Genomic DNA, 15,962 nt, shown 5'->3' on the forward strand with positions numbered 1-15,962 from the left:
GAGGGGGGGAAGGGGGGGGAGGGGGAAGGGGGGGGAGGGGGGGGTGAGAGGAGGGGGGCAGATGGCTTGTGGGGAAGAAGGGTAGGAGGGGGTCCCAGGGGCAGTTGGAGTGGGCCAGAGGAGTAGGTGAGATGGCCAGGGGGAATCAATGTCAGTATAACAAAAATTGCACATAACACTGCTTGCTATGTGCACTAGCACATAGCAATGTACGTCACCATATTATCAGTGAGTGACTTATGTTGCTATATGGTATTGCACATACCAACCAATGTAAGTCAGTTAAAATTACAGTGGATAACACTGGTTGCTATGTGAAATAGCGCATACCAACATACGTCACCTGCATATATTATGTTTGTGACAAGTGTTGCTATGCACTCTTGCACATAGCAACCAGCATTTTACACTGTAAATTAACATTGAAACGGTGGTTGCTATGTGTAAAAAGGCATAGCAACATATGTCACCAACTGATTATCAGTTGGTGACATATGTTGCTATGCCTTTTTTACACATAGCAACCACCGTTTCAATGTTAATTTACAGTGTAAAATTTGAAATTCTCTTCAAAAAAAGCAGATCAATCCAATGGACCATAACTTTACCTAGGGTACTATGTAAAATGGCCCCCAGAGCCCCACCCTAATTTTTTAAATGGCCCCCTTCCCTTGTGTACCACGCCCACTATCCACGCGCCCCCGAAGCGTGGCGCGCGCAGCGAGCCCCACGAGGGGCGGCGGTACGCGTCCTCCGACCTTTTCATACCCCCACTATCCACGTCGGCGTGGAGTTGAGAATAGAATAGTGTGGCGAGCGCAGCGAGCCACCGAGCCCGAAGCGTGGCGATACCTTCACAGGTAAGCGCGTCCCTTCGCGGGCTTCCCTGGTATACGAGCGCAGATACCAGTGAAGCCCGCGAAGGGACGCGCTTACCTGTGAAGGTATCCGCGTCCCCTCGCGGGGCTCGCTGCGCTCGCCACGCTTTGGGCTCGGTGGCTCGCTGCGCTCGCCACACTATTCTATTCTCAACTCCACGCCGACGTGGATAGTGGGGGTATGAAAAGGTCGGAGGACGCGTACCGCCGCCCCTCGCGGGGCTCGCTGCGCTCGCCACGCTTCGGGTGCGCGTGGATAGTGGGCGTGGATTTCTATGTCATTGAATTTTGATTAATGATGTTTTTTTTATTTTTTTGGATATTGCAGTTGCTGTTATCGTTGATTTGTCCCGAAATCAAATTATATTCACCAAGTTTCTCCCCTAATAAGGTAAATTGTGCTTAAATTGTTCTTCTAATTAACTTGTAAATGTACCCCAAATGCCTTTTTTGCCAGTGTACCACCCCCACTATCCACGCGCACCCAAAGCGTGGCGAGCGCAGCGAGCCCCGCGAGGGGCGGCGGTACGCGTCCTCCGACCTTTTCATACCCCCACTATCCACGTCGACGTGGAGTTGAGAATAGAATAGTGTGGCGAGCGCAGCGAGGCGAGCGGACGCGGATACCTTCACAGGTAAGCGCGTCCCTTCGCAGGCTTCCCTGGTATACGAGCGCAGATACCAGTGAAGCCCGCAAAGGGACGCGCTTACCTGTGAAGATATCCGCGTCCCCTCGCGGGGCTCGCTGCTCTCGCCACGCTTCGGGCTCGGTGGCTCGCTGCGCTCGCCACACTATTCTATTCTCAACTCCACGCCGACGTGGATAGTGGGGGTATGAAAAGGTCGGAGGACGCGTACCGCCGCCCCTCGCGGGGCTCGCTGCGCTCGCCACGCTTCGGGTGCGCGTGGATAGTGGGCGTGGATTTCTATGTCATTGAATTTTGATTAATGATGGTTTTTTTTTTTTTTTTTGGGGATTGCAGTTGCTGTTATCGTTGATTTGTCCCGAAATCAAATTATATTCACCAAGTTTCTCCCCTAATAAGGTAAATTGTGCTTAAATTGTTCTTCTTATTAACTTGTAAATGTACCCCAAATGCCTTTTTTGCCAGTGTACCACCCCCACTATCCACGCGCACCCGAAGCGTGGCGAGCGCATCGGTACGCGTCCTCCGACCTTTTCATACCCCCACTATCCACGTCGGCACGGAGTTGAGAATAGAATAGTATGGCGAGCGCAGCGTGCCACCGAGCCCGAAGCGTGGCGAGTGCAGCGAGCCCCGCGAGAGGACGCGGATACCTTCACAGGTAAGCGCGTCCCTTCGCTGGCTTCACTGGTATCCGCGTCCTCTCGCCACGCTTCGGGCTCGGTGGCTCGCTGCGCTCGCCACACTATTCTATTCTCAACTCCACGCTGACGTGGATAGTGGGGGTATGAAAAGGTCGGAGGACGCGAACCGCCGCACCTCGCCACGCTTCGGGTGCGCGTGGATAGTGGGGGTGATACACAAAGATTTTTTGGGAAAATGGTATCGCATCACATAAGATGGCATGGGAGTTGTGATACCACACAAGTACCGTATAGACATCAATTACTTATAGATGGTTTTGTTTGTGTTTTCTTTTTCCAGCAATGTCTCAGAAGCGGGAGCTTACCAACAGCTTCATGGCGAGGGTCATTGAAATGTATAAGGAGAATAGATGCCTCTGGGAGATGAAAAATAAAGATTATTATAACAAGGCAAAGAGGAATGAGGCATATCGGAAAATGGTGGCTCTCATACGCAAACGGGAACCTGATGCAGACGTCGCCTGGGTACAGAGGAAGATGACAAATATGCGGACAGTCATGGTGAAGGAGTTTAACCGAGTACGGCAGTCTCAAAGTTCCGGAGCCGATGCTGAAGACGTCTACGTGCCGAAATCATGGTACTACGAGCGGATGAAGTTCATCTTGGAGCAGAGAGAACAGAGTGGAACAGGGGGAACGGATACGGAGGACACCTCTTCGTCCGGTGCAGCGGAGAGTGTGGACGTTGTAAGTATTTGCTGTAAAATGTCTTGCATGTAAGTGACTGTGAAATGTCATGTTATTACCATTTGCCCTTTTTTTTCCTTTCTAGGAAGTTCCCCCTGAGACAGAGCAGGAGTCTGCGACAGTTGCGGAGGTGGACAGTACTCCAATGACGGAGAGCATTACACCCGCTATCCCGAGGAGGCGTCCCAGAAGACAGCTGTCCAGCACTGCTCGCAATGTCCAAGGGCATTGTTGCAGGTCGGTACCGGAGGCACCCCATGTGAAGATACGGGTTCTTCAATCACTCAGACACCGAGCAGATGAAACCAAAATATGGTTTATTTTTATCACAGCACACACATGTAGATAAAGACAGGAACAAGAGGCAAATGTAGCATATAAATGTTATCGGGTAGCAGTCCAATGGCAGTCCTTGTAGCAGCAGTTCCAAAGCACAAAACTATCAATCCTCCACACAGCAGTGATAGCAGATAAGTCCACACGATACCCAGACAGAGCACAACCTCTTAGTCCAGGACAGTCCATAAAATCTCTTCTCCTGGCATGTGTGCAAGTCATTTTAAAAACTTCTAAATTCCCACGGTGCACAAACCAAAAGTGGGCTTGCAGTGGATCTTGATTGGTGGATTCAAGAGTCAGGTATATCCCCCTCCCAGCTACTGCTGCTGCCCCCCCCCCCCTGCTGGGGTCGGTTCCAGTAAGTCTGCTAGTGACCAGAGATATGCACAGGAGTGTCAACACAATACCCAGCTGATTACGTTGTGTGCTGATCACCCCCTGCGGTGCCCGGTCCCACTAAGTCTGGTATTGACACAAAGGAACTGAAGATAGAGACACAAACACAGTCTGATTACATTATGTCCTGATTACCCCCTGTGAACAACCTTCCTGTTGATAGCAGGGGAATTGGATCACCCCCTGTGGACATAACATATGGGTGAATCCATGCAATGTTCTTTCCTGGCTATTTCCTGTCAGACCATATTTGGCATTATACAGTCTAATACTATGGTACACACAGATATGGGGAATAGAAACATCTGCAGAGAACAAGAGGCCTAAAATGTACATTAATTACTGTGGAGTTCTACAGCCTAATACTATATGATCTGGAAATACACACAGATTTGGGGGATAGAAACATCTATGGAGAATAAGAGGGTACAGACGGACTAAAATAGTACATTAATTACTACACCTAATAAAATATAATAATTACAGATTTACAGTGAGTCTGATAACCTCACATTCCTTCCCCTACTATTTTAGTCCCGGTACCAAGTTGTTCAGGAACCAATAACAACCTGTAGTGGGATGCAGAGCAGAGAATCTGAGGTTTGGATGTACCACCTGAGTCCCACAGAGTGACATCATACCAAACCCATCTTGGAAGAGGCGGCTGGTTTGCAGAATCAGCAAGGGCAATATCACAATCTAAGTTATACATTTGAACTAACAAGGGATTTAGCATTTCCTCCTCTTCAGATGCTGGGTACCCCCCCTCTGCAAAATTGTAACCTGTACTATTACTTTTGCCTCTGGCATAATGGGGCAGGGAGCACTTTCCACCTCCCCCTCTTGCACAAGGAACAGCTGCCCAACAGCAGGCCAATATAGGGGCTCTGGCCCTGGCACTTCCGCCACTCTGTCACATCCTTCCTCCCTCCAACCCAAACTAGTGGCATGGCAAATTTCAGTACAGCATTTGGTCTCAATGCTCAGGGCTGAGGAGGGACCCTCCATCAGAAACCATTCCGCTGGTGGCTGCAGGGCAGGCTGGTCCAAGGCCAGTACTACCCCCTCAAAAGCCTGGGTCTCACCTGCCACTTCCTCTGCGCAGTCCTCAGTCTCCAGGATAACCTCCTTCCCCAGCTGAATATGCTGGGCAGCCTGAAGCAAGACATCATCTGCGACTGGTATGCTTGTGGCCTGGATGTTGTCGGATACTCCTCTAACCATGGTGATCTCCTCTTGGACGCAGTCCTCATAGATCCCCTGGCAGCAGGTTAATAATTCTGCATCTCCCACCTCAGCAAAAGGGAAGCTGTAGTGCAGCTCCTCCTGGGGTGCCTGGCTCACAGGCCCCACTTCCTTCATTTTGGGGATAACCTTCCCCTGTATAGAACACTGAGCAGCTTCTTCCCTAGGCTGTGGGAGAAGCTGTTGCAGGCGGTGCCTTTCATCACGCCCCCTGCGACACTGATCTTGCCATGCTGGGGTATCCAGGAGCCCGCGATCAATCGCCTCTTCCTCTGCCACCACGAAGCACTCCTCCAGACACTGCAATTGTTCCCACACACTCAACTGTGCACTGAAATGGAGGATCCATGCCCGATAATCAGCAAATGCATTTGTAGGATCTCCCTGATCGTGAAGGATCTGCTGAAGGATTTCCCCGCGAGTGCAGGATCGGATGGGTATACCTCGCAGCTGACATTCTGCTATCAGCTCCTCCATACTCATTTCTTCAAGGGCAGTTAGGGGCCCCCCTGACAACGACCCTTCTCTTGCGGTAACAATTAATTCTGTGGCAGACCCCTCGGTTGTCTGCCCAGATTGCAGTAGCCCCCTTCTGGACCCTTCCTCTGGTTCTATCTGGGGCATCAATTTATTCTGGACTTGTCCTTCAGACTCAGAATATTGTCCTCTTTGTAGCATCTGGGTAACTGTAGCAATCACTTCCTCTGTAAATTCTACAAACTCTGGCTCCCCCAGCAGATTCCACGAGGTGGCTTCACCTTTACAGTGCAGGAATGCATCCCCCAGGTAACACAACTTGTCCTGTATGCTGGATACTCTCCACCCGCTGATCATCTGCTGAGCTTCTTCCCAGTACTCCCAGATATACTGCATTTTTCTGACAATAAATAACAGATCCGGCTTCCCAGCCTGCCGATACACTGAAGAACCTCCATCCCTGAGCTCCTCTGCTCCAGGGGTCTTGAGGCATCGATTTTCTTTCCTTGGAAACATTTTCCCTTTCACAGTACTGACACCTGCTCACTTGCTGAACTTCACCTTAGTGCATTTTCCGTTTCCTTACATATGATCTGATCCTCTGTTCTCTGTGCTTTCTGTGCTAGATGGTTGGTGTCTGAATGATCCCACTGCTGCCGCCGCCAAATGTGAAGATACGGGTTCTTCAATCACTCAGACACCGAGCAGATGAAACCAAAATATGGTTTATTTTTATCACAGCACACACATGTAGATAAAGACAGGAACAAGAGGCAAATGTAGCATATAAATGTTATCGGGTAGCAGTCCAATGGCAGTCCTTGTAGCAGCAGTTCCAAAGCACAAAACTATCACTCCTCCACACAGCAGTGATAGCAGATAAGTCCACACGATACCCAGACAGAGCACAACCTCTTAGTCCAGGACAGTCCATAAAATCTCTTCTCCTGGCATGTGTGCAAGTAATTTTAAAAACTTCTAAATTCCCACGGTGCACAAACCAAAAGTGGGCTTGTAGTGGATCTTGATTGGTGGATTCAAGAGTCAGGTATATCCCCCTCCCAGCTACTGCTGCTGCCCCCCCCCCCCCCTGCTGGGGTCGGTTCCAGTAAGTCTGCTAGTGACCAGAGATATGCACAGGAGTGTCAACACAAGATACAATACCCAGCTGATTACGTTGTGTGCTGATCACCCCCTGCGGTGCCCGGTCCCACTAAGTCTGGTATTGACACAAAGGAACTGAAGATAGAGACACAAACACAGTCTGATTACATTATGTCCTGATTACCCCCTGTGAACAACCTTCCTGTTGATAGCAGGGGAATTGGATCACCCCCTGTGGACATAACATATGGGTGAATCCATGCAATGTTCTTTCCTGGCTATTTCCTGTCAGACCATATTTGGCAATATACAGTCTAATACTATGGTACACACAGATATGGGGAATAGAAACATCTGCAGAGAACAAGAGGCCTAAAATGTACATTAATTACTGTGGAGTTCTACAGCCTAATACTATATGATCTGGAAATACACACAGATTTGGGGGATAGAAACATCTATGGAGAATAAGAGGGTACAGACGGACTAAAATAGTACATTAATTACTACACCTAATAAAATATAATTACAGATTTACAGTGAGTCTGATAACCTCACACCCCAAATTCCCCTTGATGATTGTCAAATTTTTGCGAATAATCTTGCCGTGGAAATGCGGACCATGGAGACAGACCAGCGCCTGCAATGTAAGAGGTTGGTATATTGCACTATGATGCGTGCAACAGAGAGAAGTCTCTCTGCTGAATGCAACATAGAGCCATCTGCCACGATCGTAAGGCAAGCGGCCCAAACGCCCCACTACCCCTATCACTACCCTTCGTACAGTGCGTTGGGTTATGCTCCGCCTCCTCCTCCCCCTTTTATGTACACGCCGAGGCCCCCTTTGCCACCAGTCACAGACCCTTCGTCTTTGCCTGGGACTATTTCAAGTGCTCTGTTGAGCACACAAAGTCCCCTCCCAGGTGAAGAGCGCGATTTAAATTAATTATCTATTTGGCTTTAATTGGTTTTAAATTATTGTGCCATGCAGCAATGTCCTTGTTCTACTCTGTTATTTGCTCCAAGATGAACTTTTTAGCTCGTAGGCCATAATTTCGGTTACTGAGGGTCGCAGTATCGGACTCCTGAACTTTGAGCTGTCCGTACTCGTTTTGCGCCTTCACCATTGACTGTTCCGCATATTTGCATTTTCTTCTGTACCCAGTGCATGTTTGCATCATGGTTCCTTTTTGTATATTGAGCCCCATTTTTTGTATGCCTCATTCCGATTTGCCTTGTTGTAAAGCAGTTTCTCCCATGAGGCATCTATTCTCCTAAACTTTCAATGACCTTCGCCCAGAAGAATGACCTCCCCCCCCCATTCTCAAAAAATAAAAAAATAAGTTATTATTTAAAATTCATAACCTGTGTCGTGTGTTATTTCATTGTCTTATAATTAAGGGATGCCATGTAATTTGATGTGTTTTTTTTATTGTATTTTGTTTCTTTTTGCGCACCCATCGCGGTGACACTGATCTTGCCATGCTGGGGTATCCAGGAGCCCGCGATCAATCGCCTCTTCCTCTGCCACCACGAAGCACTCCTCCAGACACTGCAATTGTTCCCACACACTCAACTGTGCACTGAAATGGAGGATCCATGCCCGATAATCAGCAAATGCATTTGTAGGATCTCCCTGATCGTGAAGGATCTGCTGAAGGATTTCCCCGCGAGTGCAGGATCGGATGGGTATACCTCGCAGCTGACATTCTGCTATCAGCTCCTCCATACTCATTTCTTCAAGGGCAGTTAGGGGCCCCCCTGACAACGACCCTTCTCTTGCGGTAACAATTAATTCTGTGGCAGACCCCTCGGTTGTCTGCCCAGATTGCAGTAGCCCCCTTCTGGACCCTTCCTCTGGTTCTATCTGGGGCATCAATTTATTCTGGACTTGTCCTTCAGACTCAGAATATTGTCCTCTTTGTAGCATCTGGGTAACTGTAGCAATCACTTCCTCTGTAAATTCTACAAACTCTGGCTCCCCCAGCAGATTCCACGAGGTGGCTTCACCTTTACAGTGCAGGAATGCATCCCCCAGGTAACACAACTTGTCCTGTATGCTGGATACTCTCCACCCGCTGATCATCTGCTGAGCTTCTTCCCAGTACTCCCAGATATACTGCATTTTTCTGACAATAAATAACAGATCCGGCTTCCCAGCCTGCCGATACACTGAAGAACCTCCATCCCTGAGCTCCTCTGCTCCAGGGGTCTTGAGGCATCGATTTTCTTTCCTTGGAAACATTTTCCCTTTCACAGTACTGACACCTGCTCACTTGCTGAACTTCACCTTAGTGCATTTTCCGTTTCCTTACATATGATCTGATCCTCTGTTCTCTGTGCTTTCTGTGCTAGATGGTTGGTGTCTGAATGATCCCACTGCTGCCGCCGCCAAATGTGAAGATACGGGTTCTTCAATCACTCAGACACCGAGCAGATGAAACCAAAATATGGTTTATTTTTATCACAGCACACACATGTAGATAAAGACAGGAACAAGAGGCAAATGTAGCATATAAATGTTATCGGGTAGCAGTCCAATGGCAGTCCTTGTAGCAGCAGTTCCAAAGCACAAAACTATCACTCCTCCACACAGCAGTGATAGCAGATAAGTCCACACGATACCCAGACAGAGCACAACCTCTTAGTCCAGGACAGTCCATAAAATCTCTTCTCCTGGCATGTGTGCAAGTAATTTTAAAAACTTCTAAATTCCCACGGTGCACAAACCAAAAGTGGGCTTGTAGTGGATCTTGATTGGTGGATTCAAGAGTCAGGTATATCCCCCTCCCAGCTACTGCTGCTGCCCCCCCCCCCCCTGCTGGGGTCGGTTCCAGTAAGTCTGCTAGTGACCAGAGATATGCACAGGAGTGTCAACACAAGATACAATACCCAGCTGATTACGTTGTGTGCTGATCACCCCCTGCGGTGCCCGGTCCCACTAAGTCTGGTATTGACACAAAGGAACTGAAGATAGAGACACAAACACAGTCTGATTACATTATGTCCTGATTACCCCCTGTGAACAACCTTCCTGTTGATAGCAGGGGAATTGGATCACCCCCTGTGGACATAACATATGGGTGAATCCATGCAATGTTCTTTCCTGGCTATTTCCTGTCAGACCATATTTGGCAATATACAGTCTAATACTATGGTACACACAGATATGGGGAATAGAAACATCTGCAGAGAACAAGAGGCCTAAAATGTACATTAATTACTGTGGAGTTCTACAGCCTAATACTATATGATCTGGAAATACACACAGATTTGGGGGATAGAAACATCTATGGAGAATAAGAGGGTACAGACGGACTAAAATAGTACATTAATTACTACACCTAATAAAATATAATTACAGATTTACAGTGAGTCTGATAACCTCACACCCCAAATTCCCCTTGATGATTGTCAAATTTTTGCGAATAATCTTGCCGTGGAAATGCGGACCATGGAGACAGACCAGCGCCTGCAATGTAAGAGGTTGGTATATTGCACTATGATGCGTGCAACAGAGAGAAGTCTCTCTGCTGAATGCAACATAGAGCCATCTGCCACGATCGTAAGGCAAGCGGCCCAAACGCCCCACTACCCCTATCACTACCCTTCGTACAGTGCGTTGGGTTATGCTCCGCCTCCTCCTCCCCCTTTTATGTACACGCCGAGGCCCCCTTTGCCACCAGTCACAGACCCTTCGTCTTTGCCTGGGACTATTTCAAGTGCTCTGTTGAGCACACAAAGTCCCCTCCCAGGTGAAGAGCGCGATTTAAATTAATTATCTATTTGGCTTTAATTGGTTTTAAATTATTGTGCCATGCAGCAATGTCCTTGTTCTACTCTGTTATTTGCTCCAAGATGAACTTTTTAGCTCGTAGGCCATAATTTCGGTTACTGAGGGTCGCAGTATCGGACTCCTGAACTTTGAGCTGTCCGTACTCGTTTTGCGCCTTCACCATTGACTGTTCCGCATATTTGCATTTTCTTCTGTACCCAGTGCATGTTTGCATCATGGTTCCTTTTTGTATATTGAGCCCCATTTTTTGTATGCCTCATTCCGATTTGCCTTGTTGTAAAGCAGTTTCTCCCATGAGGCATCTATTCTCCTAAACTTTCAATGACCTTCGCCCAGAAGAATGACCTCCCCCCCCCATTCTCAAAAAATAAAAAAATAAGTTATTATTTAAAATTCATAACCTGTGTCGTGTGTTATTTCATTGTCTTATAATTAAGGGATGCCATGTAATTTGATGTGTTTTTTTTATTGTATTTTGTTTCTTTTTGCGCACCCATCGCGGTGATTGCGGGCACATGACGGCCATGGGCACCCGTGATGCAACCGACACGCAACACGATCGCTGATGGCCGCAATGTGCCCGCAATCACCGCGATATGTGCGCGCTTTTAATGTTAAATCACCGCGATATGTGCGCGGTTTTAATGTTAAATCACTGCGATATGTGCGCGGTTTTAATGTTATCTATGTCATTTAAGTGTTAGGTTGAATCTGCATGTATTTTTGTATTTTTTACTGTTTCACAATTGAGGGATGCCATGTCATTTGCTGTGTTTTGTCTTTTTTTCACTTGTCTTTTTTCCACAGCCAGAAATCACGGTCATCGCGGGTACATCGCGGGCACATTATTGGGCGCCCGCGATGCGACCGACATCGCGACCGACGCGATGATTGATCCATCGCGGTCATCGCGGCCACATTATTGGGCACCCGCGATGCGACCGACATCGCGACCGACGCGATGATTGATCGCATCGGTCGCATCGCGGGTGCCCAATAATGTGGCCGCGATGTACCCGCGATGACCGCGATGGGCGCCGTTCTAGGTAAAGAGTACCGTAATGTCCTCTACACACTCCTCTCACTGAAAATGTAGTGTCACACAATTAAGGCTGGGCAATGGATCCGACTTATGCTGGGTACACACCAGGACGACTAGGGCACGATTCTGTCAATTTAGATCCAATTCCGACCGGTTGTATGCAGATTGTATGTACTTTTGTGTGTTTTTGCCATTTATTTGATCCGATTCCGATCCGATGCGCGTACACGCCACTCGTTTGGTCGCATCTTTGGTCCTACGTGCTGCAGGTAGGATCCGGCAATCCCAGGCAGACCGACCGTCAATCGTATGCAGATCGTGAGTGTTTTTTGCCGCCTCCGTCGTCCGTCCGTCGGTGCGTCCGTCGTTTGATCCAGCCTATTTGAGTGGCATTTCCTAAACACTCCCCCGGCGCCATGTTTTTCCACATAGCAAACAGTGCTGGCGCAGCAGTTGGACTCTCCTTCTTGTCTCATCTCCCAGAACAACAACCTGGTATGTTTGCACTCCCAATGCTCTCTTATGCATGCCCACTGTTGCCACCAATGTATATAGTGTGTATAGAGCACTGGTTTGTCAACCGTGCACCCGACCATGTCACTGTTTGCTCGGGTGGGCCCCATGTGTGTATATATATATAACCATTGTCCACCATTGCAGTATTCCATGCACTCCTCTCTGCTAGGCCCCATTCACCTGTGTTTGTGTATATATAGATATATACATATAACCATTGTCCACCATTGCAGTATTCCATGCACTCCTCTCTGCTAGGCCCCATTCACCTGTGTTTGTGTATATATAGATATATACATATAACCATTGTCCACCATTGCAGTATTCCATGCACTCCTCTCTGCTAGGCCCCATTCACCTGTGTGTGTGAATAGCAATCTGCACAATAAAATGTATAGTGGTTTTCATAAAAGTTTATTAACATTTTAAATACTTAAAACATAGGTAAACTGGTAACTATAACTATAAAAATTTAAGTATGAAACAAAACATGGATATAACTATAACTATAAAAATTTAAATATGAAACAAAACATGGATATAACTATAACAACTAAAATGGTTTTATCTTTTTACAGTCCCAATGTCCAACGCAAAGGAACAAGAATTTTTAGAAGGGTTTATTGAGAAATATCGTTCCCATGAATGCCTGTGGCGAACAAAATCCAAAGAGTATTCGAACAAAATGAAAAGAACCCAAGCCTTGGAGGACTTGTCTCGCTACAGTCTCCCATTTCACCCAGAGGCCAATGTAGAATGGGTGCGGAAACGCATTCAGAATCTGCGCACGGTGTTCTTAAAGGAACACAAGAAGGTGGAGGCTGCAAAGAAGTCTGGTGCTGGAGTCGACGAGATGTATCAAACATCGCTCTGGTACTATGACAGGTTGACGTTCACCCTCAGCCAGGAGTCGATGAGGACAGGAGTAGTCCTGATGGTCGAACAGGAAAACCAAGAAGTCACGGCGCAGGAGGAGGAGAATTCGCAGTCTGCATCGGTGAGTCTATTTGTTGGGCTATCTAATTGATTCCTCCTGCCAATCCACAGCCCCCTCCCCATTAAAGTAGGCCATGTACTCTTCCCTCACCTGTTTGGCTCGTGCACTCCCTGTGAAGTGTTGTGTTGGGGTTTGCAAGGAGGATATCTGCACTACCTCCTCTGGCAGATCTTGGTCTTCTTGGAGTGCTGTGCCTGTAGCCCTTTGCTGTGTGGCTTTTCTGCGGAGCAAATTGTGCAGGACACAGCACGCCGTGACAACCCAGTCAATTTTGTCCACCCTCAGGTTAATGGCAGTGTGGAAAATGCGAAACCGGCTAGCCAGGATGCCAAAAGCATTTTCCACAACACGCCGTGCCCTGGATAGCCTGTAGTTGAAGATCCTTTTGTCATGGTTCAGGCCCCTTTGCGCATATGGCTTCATGACATGCTCGTGCAGGCCAAAAGCCTCGTCTGCCACAAAAACAAAGTTAAGCCCCTGTTTAGTTTCCTGGACAGACGGCAAGTGAAGGGTGTTCGCTATGAGCCTTTCGTAGAACTTTGTGTCCTTGAAAGTGCCACCATCCGATGCACGGCCATTCCTTCCTACATCCAGGAAGATAAACTCATAGTTCGCATTAACAATAGCCATTAGTACAATGCTAAAATAGCCCTTGTAATTAAAGTAGTAGGAACCACTATTGATAGGCTGGGCTATGCGGACATGTTTGCCATCAATGGCTCCACCGCAATTTGGAAAGTTCCATCGCTGTTCAAACTCCTCTGCGATGACTTTCCATTCATTCACGCTGGTAGGGAACTGAAATTAGAAGTAAATAGAATTGATTAGTAAACATGTTCAATCTTTTTACAGCTTGGTGACTACCCACCTGCAACCCCAGACCTATCTGTCCTATCTGATAATGCATGCACATCGAGCGAAGCTCCTAATCCGGCACGCACTCCGCCACCCACCCTGGAACCCACTCCACCACTCCCCCGTGCCAAAAAAATGCGTGGCAAAGGAAAAAAAAGGAGAAGCAGCAGCACACGAAGAATTTATGATGCGGGCACAGCGAGTCCTGCAAAGAAACCCGGACAAACATGACAACTACTTCACTTATGTGGCAGAGTGTGTTCGCAACATGGCTCCGGACCAGCAACTTACTTTTGAAAAGTTATGCATGGAGTTGGTGTATAATGGCAGTTTAGGGTATCTCAACAGTGGCACTAAAATAGTTGGCATGGGTAGTGCACCAGACACACCACTGTCATTAGAATCACCAGTGCCTACTCCGCCTGCCACCGTACCAGGCCAGTCGAGCACAATTCCAACACATACCCAGTCAACACCTACACAGCCTTCTCAACCCCCCCAGTACTGTCAATTCTACAGTTCTTTACTGATAGAAGATCCAGAGTCTCCTGTTTTTGAGGATCTGTCTTAAAAAATAGGCTATTTTATCATTTACCATCGACATGGTCTCAGCTGCAGGTATGTGATGGCCACTGCTCACATGGCGTATGGCGCACATCAATGGGGCCAGGACCATTGCATCTGCGCCATGCGCCATGTGGGCCGCAGCCTTTGCATATCTGCAGCAGACATCCTCTGCCACACAAGGGCCATAGTGTCTTTTTTTTTTTTTATATGCTGCTACCTGTACCTGCATTACCAGAGGGAGAACAGGATTCTCCTCAATCTGGAGAGCAAACTCCATTTATTGCCCTTTTGTCTTTGCCAATAGTATTGGGTACTGTGCGGCAGACATGGTCTCAGCTGCAGGTATGTGATGGCCACTGCTCACATGTCGTATGGCGCACATCAATGGGGCCGGGACCATTGCATCTGCGCCATGCGCCATGTGGGCCGCAGCCTTTACATATCTGCGGCAGACATCCTCTGCCACACAGTAGCCCGTACTTATTGGGAAAGTTTAAACTGGGTCATACATACTTAAATGTTTATATATAGTGTGTGTTTTTGTACAATATATTTTATATATGGTATTATAATATATTTGTGTTGACACAATAAATCTATTTACTATTTTACATGTTTTACATATGAAAGGCCTAAAAAACCTGTTTCTGTCCTAGGCCTAAATTATAAATAAAAATATTTTGTTTGCACAATAAAGTGTACGGTGTATTTTTAATCCTTACCTTGCAATACTGGTACTGCAGCACCTTCACAATGGCTTTGCAGGTCTCCGGGATGATGAGGCCCAAAGCTTGCGGGGAGATGAGGGATCTAAACTTTAGGTCAGCAAGAGACCGTCCTGTCACCAGAAACCTCAGGGTCACCACCAGCCGTTCCTCAGCAGGGATAGCCATGCGATACTTGGTATCCTGCTTCTCGATGTGGGGAGTCACCAGACGCAGCAATTCCTGGAATGTGGCATCATCCATCCTCAAGAAGTTACGAAAATCGTCTGGGTTATTTTCCCTGATGTCCCTGAGCAGTGGCATGTGCGAACGAGTCTGACGCTGAAGTAGCCACTGCTTTGTCCAGCATGATCTTTCTCTCCTGCGCTGGGCTCTCTGACGCCTGAGCTTCAGCACTGCATAATAGAGCAGGTACTGTTGCTGGTGACTACCCATTACTGCATTCTCCATAGTGCAGGGTTAAAAGACACTTTGTAATGGCAGGCAAAACAAAGTAATGTGTAAATAGCTATGTCCAGCGTTCAGCAGGTATAAACCAAGCCTCACTAGTAACAAAGCAGAAATACACTGGTTTAAAATGGCTGCTGCTATTCCTATCCCCCTCTGCTAGTCCAGCCCCTTCATTCAAATTTCAAAGGTCAATCTGACGACGGTCGCATGTGTTCTTGCAAAAAAACAAAAACCAGAGATCCGACCGTCTTAACGACCATCGCGGGCGCATCGGGATCGGATCTAGACAAACACAATTTTTGCTAATCGTTTGCTGGGGACTGCCTGGGAGCTCCCGGGAAGTCCAAGGGAAATTGTTCCATGGTCGTCTATTGGTCGTATACGATGGTGGTCGTCCTGGTGTGTACCCTACATTAATTGCATAGCAGGCAAATCTGGGAAATTGGTATGTAAATTAAAAAAAAATTAGTCCAGGCCCCTTAAGCCTCTGGGCTCCTCTGGTAACCCTTGAGTTATGCAAATGTCTATTGTCATGGC

The 15,962-nt window shown here is 47.6% G+C and overlaps 1 protein-coding gene across 1 annotated transcript; it reads left to right on the forward strand.

Annotated features, from left to right (window-relative positions):
• The first annotated feature begins 10,788 nt into the window (after nt 1-10,788).
• LOC146058392 (uncharacterized) lies at nt 10,789-14,316 on the forward strand. The gene is made up of 3 exons (XM_083170675.1): nt 10,789-10,807; nt 12,575-12,828; nt 13,681-14,316. Exons 1-3 carry the CDS (start codon nt 10,789-10,791, stop codon nt 13,912-13,914), a joined length of 507 nt encoding a protein of 168 aa, XP_083026801.1. The 3' UTR covers nt 13,915-14,316.
• Nucleotides 14,317-15,962: the final 1,646 nt, after the last annotated feature.

Source organism: Crinia signifera, chromosome 2 (assembly GCF_055691185.1).
Source record: "Crinia signifera chromosome 2, ASM5569118v1, whole genome shotgun sequence".
NCBI classification, from domain to species: Eukaryota; Metazoa; Chordata; class Amphibia; order Anura; family Myobatrachidae; genus Crinia; species Crinia signifera.